Source organism: Hippocampus zosterae, chromosome 10, assembly GCF_025434085.1.
Source record: "Hippocampus zosterae strain Florida chromosome 10, ASM2543408v3, whole genome shotgun sequence".
NCBI classification, from domain to species: domain Eukaryota; kingdom Metazoa; phylum Chordata; class Actinopteri; order Syngnathiformes; family Syngnathidae; genus Hippocampus; species Hippocampus zosterae.
Window position 1 is genome coordinate 8338213 of NC_067460.1, and position 9522 is coordinate 8347734.

General features: G+C 44.0%; 1 protein-coding gene and 1 long non-coding RNA gene across 2 annotated transcripts; one reads left to right on the forward strand and one right to left on the reverse strand.

Moving 5' to 3' along the window:
* Nucleotides 1-1461: 1461 nt before the first annotated feature.
* LOC127609308 (uncharacterized) lies at nt 1462-2055 on the forward strand. Its single transcript, XR_007964527.1, has 2 exons — nt 1462-1631; nt 1707-2055. It is a non-coding gene; the product is annotated as an uncharacterized LOC127609308 (long non-coding RNA).
* A 2833-nt stretch (nt 2056-4888) lies between these two features.
* Nucleotides 4889-9522, reverse strand: her13 (hairy-related 13). The gene is made up of 4 exons (XM_052079105.1): nt 9174-9522; nt 9000-9086; nt 8762-8843; nt 4889-7079 (listed from the first exon to the last, which is right to left on the reverse strand). Exons 1-4 carry the CDS (start codon nt 9258-9260, stop codon nt 6646-6648), a joined length of 690 nt encoding a protein of 229 aa, XP_051935065.1. The 5' UTR covers nt 9261-9522; the 3' UTR covers nt 4889-6645.

The window sequence follows — 9522 nt, forward strand, 5'->3', positions numbered from 1 at the left end:
GGAGTACCCAGAGAAAACCCACGCAGGCCCGGGATGAAAAGGGAGGCCGGAGCTGGAATTGAACCCAGTACCTCTGCACTCTGCCGATGTGGTAAAACAATCAACCTCCATGCCGCCGATTACAGAAAATCCTAAATGAATTCAAATCAATCAATGAAAAATAAATATAAGTTAATCGGACGTTTAGGCCCATGATGAGGTCACTTAAGCTTCTGTCTGCAACTGTCCACTCTTATGCCTCAGTGAGTTAATGGGGAAAAAAAACATTCTTAATCCGGTCGGATTGCTCGACATACAATATGCTTTTGATGTTCAGCCTCCTGCTGCTACTGTTGCTGTTGAGCAACCTCCAACTGGGTCCCAAAGCGGCTCCTAAAGCCGCAGCGACTCGGGTACCTGCAGACCCAATTGTCGGCTGTGGACTGGGAACTGTTCATAGCCCAAAGGCACGCCCAACACCGCTTGGAGGTCGTTCCCGAGTTGGGCTGCTGCTGCTGCTGCAAGAAGTGATTTTTCTATGAGAGTCAAAGACAGTCGAGGGTAGCCAGGCGGGCTCCCCAGGGATCCTTTTCAGCGCCATATGCTGCCTAGCGGCCGTTAAATTTCTCTCAGGCCAACTGTTGCATTCACTAAGCTGACCTTTGAAACAAAACTTATATGCACTGGCCACCACCCTTGAGCTGATTCGCAAAGATGCTCAAGTCCTATCTCCTGTTTGATTGGTTCGACACAAAGTTAATTGAACTGAGAAGATGGCAGTGGTGGAGAGAAATTGTTCCATGGAAGGGTGCTCATTCGACCGCGAATACTTTTGTCAATTGTCAATAATCATTGAGCTGTCAACAATCAATATCTTCATTTTCACCCTGTTCCACCAAATTGCATTTGGTTAGTCAAGCAAAACGTTAACAAAATATACTTGTATGGAATGACAGCAGATTTCAAAGGAACATTTGCTTCCATTATTCCGACAGACTATCATTATGAAGTCAGCAATTTTAAAGAGAACAAATAATAATGCATTTTAAAAGGTGTTTTTATTTACCGTATTTTCCCTGAACAGGTTGCCAGCCAATTGCAGGGCTAATATATACAAAAAAGCATCCGCGCTCACACTTTCACCAAGGTACAATTTAGAGTAGGGGTGTCAAACTCATTTCACATTGTGGGCCACATACGGCCTCGGTAGATGTCAAGTGGGCCGGACCATTAAAATTATACCATACTCTGCTATGATTAACCAAAATAATAAGTCTTTCCTTTGTTTTGGTTTAAGGAAGCACAAGAACATTAGGAAAATGTTGAAATTTAATGAACATATGTAACCAGGTGAACCTTACTTAGATGCTTGTAGTGAAGGCTTCCTTGTTTAACAAAAGTAGCACTGTCACTTTAAGTGCCACACTAGATCAAAACACGCGGGAACATATGCAGCGTGTGAGAATCAGACCAGAAAGGGTGACATGCACGTAAAGGAGGGTAGTCGCTGAACTGTGCCCACTGTAGGTCCCAACTTGATACACCCATGATCGTCCTCGTAACCAAGGCGATATTCAGAGCACAATATCTGGAGTGGTTTGGGTTGGAGTTTGACATCTACCACTAGTGAGTCGTGTGAACAACTGTACAGCGTAAGTGTTGCAATGTTATAAGATGTAAATATGTTTTTTTACTGTAAATTATATGAACTGTTATCTGTTCTTTAGAGGGGAGATGATTTATGTTTGACCACGTGCTTTGTACACACCCAACAAACCGGAACATATCGAGTAAGTGTGGCTGCATCTCAAAACATTGGGTTGTAATGATTATTTGTTCTGCACTAAGAAGTATTGTGGCTTGTAAATAATGTATTTTTATTTCTGTTTTCCTATTAAGCAAGCCACTGCTGTTGTCTATTGTGGCGTAATTGTCTGTAATCTGTTAAATGATTTTCTTTGATCTCTTAGATCCCTTTTCGACCTCTTTTAAAATTCAGTTAACATCTCAGTCTTTCATCTTAATGCTGAACAATTTTTCATTGTTCAGTCGGGAATAAAGCCCACCTAAAAATTATTTTGTGTCCAGTCCAGTCTTTCAAAGACCCGGCTACACATATCTTTTACAAAACATTTCATGAAGCACCTTAGATTTCCTTAGACAAATGTGCAATTTATTTTAATCAATCACATATATCCAGTGCAACTGATCCCACCGATTGTACAAAGTCACAAAACTTGAACAAGTCATAGGTGTTGACAAATATAGTAATGCACTTTGGGATTAAACGAGATTTATAAAGAAAGGAATTTTTAACCATTTACACATGTGCATATAAAATGTATTTAATCCCTGCCTACACCTTACAAACAAAGGAGAATGTTATTAAATGTGTAAAGGATAAAGTACAGTATTCACATGTCCTTGATAACATCTGCTGTGTTGGGTCTGTCTCAGGGACAGATGAGGCGGTTGTTGTCTTCTTCTCTGATCATAACAATGTTGTCTTCTACTCTGATCAAAACCTTGTGTGCCCTAGTGGATACTCCATGAATTGCACCTTATTAAACTATTAATTCCGTGTCTTTTATGCATTTTTTCACTTTTAAATTATCCCGCCGGCCTGATGGAACAACCTTGGGGACCTGTGCCGACCCGCGGCCCGTATGTTTTGCACCACTGATTGAGAGTGTTCCATTAGCCTCCCATGCACGTTTTTGGTAAGTGGGGGGAGGAAACCAGAAAACCCACGCAGGCACGGGGAGAACATGTAAACTCCACACAGGAAGGTGGGAGTCGGAATTGAACCTTGCATCTCTGCACCTTTTTTTTTTACTGCTTTAACACCTGGATGTCCACAGTGGGAAGCAGCAAAGCATTGATTCCCGTCCAAGGTGCAATGAAAGATCATCAGAGGTGCCCCTCGGAAAACACCAACATATATCTTTGTTTATATGTAGGCCAACAATATATCGCGACAAGCAGAACATTGTCATGCTCTTCCATGACATGCCCGAAGGCACAATAAACCCGTGTATCCACCGGTTGACATCCGTTACAACAGAATAAGTCATGCAAGCTTCCTGTATGTTTGTCAGATTTGTGTTCAACTAAACAGGCGCCGATTTCATGAAATTAAGTATGGTTAAAGTGAGAGGAGATCTTCGTTATTCATTCATTCATTCATTCATCTTCCTAACCGCTTGACCCTCACTAGGGTCGCGGGGGGTGCTGGAGCCTATCCCAGCTGTCTCCGGGCAGCAGGCGGGGGACACCCTGAATCGGTTGCCAGCCAATGGCAGGGCACACAGAGACGAACAACCATTCGCACTCACACTCACACCAAGGGACAATTTAGAGTGTTCAATCAGCCTGCCATGCATATTTTTGGAATGTGGGAGGAAACCGGAGCACCCGGAGAAAACCCACGCAGGCCCGGGGAGAACATGCAAACTCCACATAGGGAGGCCGGAGCTGGAATCGAACCCGGTACCTCTGCACTGTGAAGCCGACGTGCTAACCACTGGACTACCGGGCCGCCCTGAGATCTTCGTTATTTAAGTATTAATACGCTTTGTGATGTTGTTTCCTCGGTGTGTGCGTGTGTGCGTGTGTGTGTGTGTGTGCGCGTGTGCGCGCGTGTGTGTGCTTGTGCGTCTGTGTCTGCGCGTGCGCAAGGCTGTGCCTTGTCTTTGAAGAACCAGAGCCAACCCGTATCCTTTCCAAGTTCTTTTCAGCTCTGCGAGGCTTTGACGCTTCCCTGTCAAATGGCCAGCCGCAGCTTTGATCACTGGAGCTCCTCGTGTGTTTCCTGTCACTTTCACACCCCTCCACCGCTCAGCCTTGCTAATTACTTGCCTTAAATACTTTCAAGGCTGGAGGATCATCCGACACCGTATATTCAATTCAAACATTCAGTCATTCAATTCGGGGAATGTGAAATGGACTCACATTTGTTTTTACGGAGCGTTTTTCACAATTGTTTGGTTTTGTCATCAAGGAAGAAGACGGCTGTCAGTGCATTCTGATTTTCAGTCCATACAATCCAGACAGGATTTCACAGCTTTTTGTCAATGAGCTCATCTAGGAGGTGCGACTCAAAGAAGAGGATGTTCGAAGGAGAACGCACACTCACCAGCCACGGCTTGCGCTGTGTTCTCATTTTCAAGTCTTTTTATCCAATTCTCTGAAGACAAAAAACTGAATTCAACTTTCATACAAATTCAAATGAAAGCAGGTCAAAAGCAAGAATAACATTTAACCACTACATTTTTTAACTATATGGTGAGATTGTAAGTAAATAACTTGACACCTGAATCATAACACTTTACATAATAATCTCTTTTCTGCTATAAAAAAGGATAACATGAGCATAATTAAAAAAATAATAATAATTCCAGTTCAAGAGTATCTACATACTGATGTAGTCTGACATCTAATGAACAATGTGGATCTCAGTTTTGAGATAGCTCGTAGAGAGAGTCAATAAACAGACCGGAATCAAGTTCAAAATCATATCAAGCAAATCATTTTGCCTTACAAAGAAAACGCAGTGCTGGGCATCATATGGAATGAGCCCCAAACTCGGTATTTGTTTCCTTTTTGTTTTATGTTTAAACACACCACGTCTGGCACAATGCGTGAAGTTCTAACCGCTTGTGTGTCAAGGATGCAAAGCTGTCAGCAAAACTTGTTTTGAACCAGCAGTGTGACGTATTTGTTTTGACTGTGTGCATGCCTGCCGAGGCAGAAAGTAAAAACAACACTGAGTTTAACTCACAGAATGGATGTGCTGTGACTCCCACAGCAGTGTAAAGAACATCTTCGCATCAACAGCTAGTTCCCCACAAAACAAGAAATGTGAAAAAAAATCTTCACATGAAGTCACATGACTTATACACTTAAACCATTTCCGTTAAAATATTTTATTCATCCAAATCAGTGATCTACACGTGATAGCAACACAACATTCTAAAGGAGTTTACAGGACAGATAAACTACAAATCTTGATGGAATACATTAAAAATACTGTATTTATATTAATCAGAGGCACTGCCAAACTTACATTTTCTAAAAGAGCTTGCTTCTCCCCATACAAATCCTATATACAGTACATGAAAGTTATTCACATAAACAGGGGTCAATTCCTCATTTTGTCCACCGTGGCTGAACTGTAAGTGTGAGGAAGAGTGTTGTTATCGGGCCACATGCCCCCCTCAAGGGAAATCCGTCCATGCAAAAGTAACACTGGTCGACAGATTTTTTAATGCATTTTTTTCATCTGAAATGAGAGGTAAACTTTTCGAAATGCCTTTTTTCACTTATTCCCGAATGTGCCCTTGTTTTGTTTTTGTTTTTTCCCCTCTAGCACAAGGGTGTAAGACTCATTTTTGTTGCGGCCCACATTGTAGTTACGGTTTGCCTTGGAGGGCCGTTATAAATTTTGGGAAACCATATCAATGTTTAATCACCTCCACATATTACATACATGGCGCACAACAATATGATGAATCAGAAGTCAAAAATAATGACTGTTCTTGTGGATTACATATGACAGTTTGAAAATTTGGTTCAGACTTTAGCAAGCATCTTGGAACTTGACATGCTTGATTTGCTCTCGTGGGTGGGCCACATAAAATGATGTGGCGGGCCAGATCTGGCCCCCGGGCCCTGACTTTGACACATGTGCTTTAGCACATCAGGTTTTCATAGTAATAATAATTATATTTATCTGAATTAAAGGTTGGGTTGAGCAACAGGTGGATTTTTTTTCCAGAAACATCATAACTATAAATTACATCATATTTTACAGTTCAATCTTACAAATCAAAAAAAGAAAATATCTCTAAAATGGATGTACTGGATGAAAGGTAAAGACAATTCTGAAATCAGTGTCAAAAATACAATAGGGACACATAAGGAAAGCTATGTCTGATTAAAAATTGCCTTTGACCAGTGTTATGGACACTCCTTTTCCTCATTGGGGTCATCATTGGGTGGGTTGGAGCCGATGCCAGCTGACTTTGGCGAGAGACGGGGTACAATCCGGACTGGTTGCCAGCCAATGGCAAGGTACAAGTAGACAAACAACCTTTCACACTCACAATCACATCCACGTACAATCTGGAGTATTCAATTAACATGGCATACATGTTTTGGGAATGCGGGAGGAAGCTGGACAAAAAATAAAATAAAAAAAACATGCACGCATGCATGGGGAGGACATGCAAATGCCACACAGGTAGCCCAAAGTCGAGGTTGGAATCCGGGACTTCAGAATTAGGAAGCATATGTGCTAACCACTACTTCATTGACGTGCCTAAAGGAAAATCCACTCTTCAAACGGAACAATGAAGCTGCAAAATCCAACGGCCGGCTGCAAACACTTTTTGTTGGTGTGTGCATTGAGTGGACTTTAGTATTTCCCGGAATTGAAATGAGACTGAGTAGAAAAAAAAAATGAACCATCCCATGGATCCACAGGGTCATTTTGTCTTTATCTTGTGAAGGTGAGTTGTGGAGTCCAGATAGAAATCCACGGATGAGGTGACGGAGGAAAAGTCGGTTCGTTTGTAATTATTAAGTGTTTGTTTTGGGGTGGAATTTTTCCTCATTCCGTTCAAAGGCGCCCACAGGTCCATGCAGCTCGCGGAAACCGGCAGTCTCCTACCAAGGTCTCCACATGGACCTGGAGTAGGTTGTGGTGGGCGTGCTCAAAGCTTGCCTGTTTTCCAAAGCCTCCGTAGTGCTCTGGTTGTGCTCGCTATCGGTGTCGTCCAGATCGGAGCACGAGTCCTCGCTTGACGTGCCGGAGGACATGCTCCTTCCCCCGGGAGAGGCCAGCGTCGAACAAAGCGGGTCTCCGCCTCCGCGCCACGTGCCGCCCGCGTTCCCGGACGTGTCCGCGATTAGATCCATCAGCATGTCCTGGAGGTGGTCTTCGTTGAGGGGCATGCACTCCAGTAAATGGTTGAGCAGCTCGGCGGCCACGGTTGCGTCGATGCCGGGGCAGGTGGACACAAACATGTGGACTTCATGCATGCACTGGATATAGCCGGCTGCAAATCGCTCGCTTGCTTCGTGGCTCAGCGTGTCTGTTTCTGTTGGAGCAAATGAGATTAGGGAATAACTCAATTGGTCAAAACTCCGCTGGACTTTCATTTAAGATAGTTTGGAGATATTTTTAGTCCATACACATATTGACAGTTTAACGCATAGAATTTAGCTAAATTTCCATCGGGGGGGGGGGGGGGGGCTGCTCACTCAAGTACACTTATACATATGCCAGTCACGCTTGACAATTAATACCTGGGTACATAAGTGTATATTTTAGGTAGTGGAAAAAATAAAATAAAAATTTGACACAAAAATATTTCAAGACACACCACTCAACAAGGTGCAGAACGTTTCGTCGACATTGTGGGCTATGTATGTACAAAAACGAGGTGCGGAGACAGTTCACGTTGGTCAGTGCCTTAGCCAATCAGGATGCAGAATGCAAGTCATTGTTTATAAGCGTTAAAAAAAAACGCACAAAAAAAAAATCAGCGAAATAGCGATTTCCGTGAACCGCGTTAGAGCGAGGGATCGCTGGATGAGGAGGATTTTCTCTCAGTTGACATACTTGCAGTTATTACTTATTCTGTTGGATTTTAACGGGGACAGGCTTGGAAGAGCATGTCGTGGTTCTGTCTGACATTATATGTCGCTAGCATAAAGAGATGAACAAAGTTATGAACTTTTTTTTTTAATCAGACATATTAGATGAATTTAGATTATTTCCTGCACCACCCGTGTTGATCTGTCATGCCATTACATTATTTGAGCATAAAGTATCACAAGGCCTGAACATGATACCTACTGAAACTCTAAAGATGAAATGCAATTTTGCAGCTCTAACTGGAAAGGCTCCTTAAAGGGTTTTGGAGTGTTATCTGTTGGATTCGTGATGTCAAGAGTTCCTCAATGTTGCATTCAACAAACAGGTTGCCACAAATTTGGAAGCATGGCAATTGTCCGAAATATTTTCATATTGTGACGAGTCGTGATAAAGTGGGGTCTCAGGCATCGGGTCCAATGTTTGCCAACCTTTACTTAACCGACGCGCACCTTAAAACAAAAATCTTACAAAAAGTGGATAAAAAGATTACATCTAGCATGCACTTTCTGCTATCGAGTGGCTCTGATCAAAGATATCTCACTTGCTGTAGGAAAAAAATATATTTTGTGAGCAATTAAGGGAAACTAGATCAGTTTATGATCTCTCACATCCCATCCATCCATTATCCAGCCGTCTTCTGGCAGTAGGCAGGGGACACCCTGAACCGGTTGCCAGCCAATCGCAGGGCACACAGAGACGAACAACCATTCGCACTCACACTCACACCTAGGGACAATTCAGAGTGTTCAATCAGCCTGCCATGCATGTCTTAGGAATGTGGGAGGAAACCGGAGCACCCGGAGAAAACCCACACAGGCACGAGGAGAACATGCAAACTCCACACAGGAAGGCCGGAGCTGGAATCGAGCACGGTACCTCTGCACTGTGAGGTCGACGTGCTAACCACTGGACCACCGGGCCACCGCTCTGACATCCTGCTGGTTGGGAAATCACTAATCTCATCCAAACCATGCAACTGAGGACAGTCACTGATTACGAGCCATGTTTCTTTGACCGCATATTGAGTGACACCAACGAACTGCATTTCACCTTCCCGGATTTCAGTTTCAAAGAGTACTGCTTATTTCATCTTATATTGAATGATATCGGAGACATCCAAACCTTGCGTTCTGTTCTTCAAAACGTCCTCCACCTTTTTCACCGTCATCTCCAGCACCTCCGCGTTCTCCATCTTGGAGTGCAACTGTTAAAAGGGCGGTGGGGGTGGAAATGGAGTTCACTGTAAATTCTGCATGTGAGTGTCATTTGAGTGAAGTGAGTAGCGCGCGCATGTGCGTGTGCGCGCGTGTGTGTCTGTGTGTGTGTGCGTGCGTGCGCGCGCGCTCGCGCGCGTACTCACGTCCGAATCAGCCAGCAAGCTCCTCAGCTCCTGCAGACTCTCGTTGATGCGAGCTCGCCTCTGCTTCTCCACCAGAGGCTTCCTAGTCTGCAACACATGAACATTTCCACATATTTACTCCCACGTCGCCTTGCATCCCAGTGCCTCGCAGCCTCCTATTTCCATTTCGTGTACCTTTCTGTCCACCTTCCGGATGCCATAGTAGCACTCCTCCTCTTGCACGCCAAAGTCGGTCTTGCTATGCCGAGCAGAAGGAGCCATGTTTGCTTGGTCGAGCTTTCCTCTCCTCTCCTCTCCCTCTCTGCTGCCTGGCTTGTGTTTAATGTGCAATCCAAATGAGACGTGCTGCTGTTGCCGGCTGACTTGTTGTTACTAGTATTTATAGGGGTTTATTTACATGTGAATAGGGGCCGAGCTGTTCCTGCTGGGGGACAACAGGGCGCACACGGCGGCAGCCAATAGGCATGTAGCTCTTTGTCTCCGGTCAGCCGCACAAGAGCTGGTCAGATTTAAATGGGAGATT

Coding starts and splice junctions, on each gene's coding strand:
- her13 (XM_052079105.1), bottom strand. CDS start 9,260: ATGGCTCCTTCTGCTCGGCATAGCAAGACCGACTTTGGCGTGCAAGAG. Junction 9,087..9,173: donor TCCGGAAGGTGGACAGAAAG/GTACACGAAATG, acceptor CATGTGTTGCAG/ACTAGGAAGCCTCTGGTGGA. Junction 8,844..8,999: donor GCTTGCTGGCTGATTCGGAC/GTGAGTACGCGC, acceptor CCCTTTTAACAG/TTGCACTCCAAGATGGAGAA.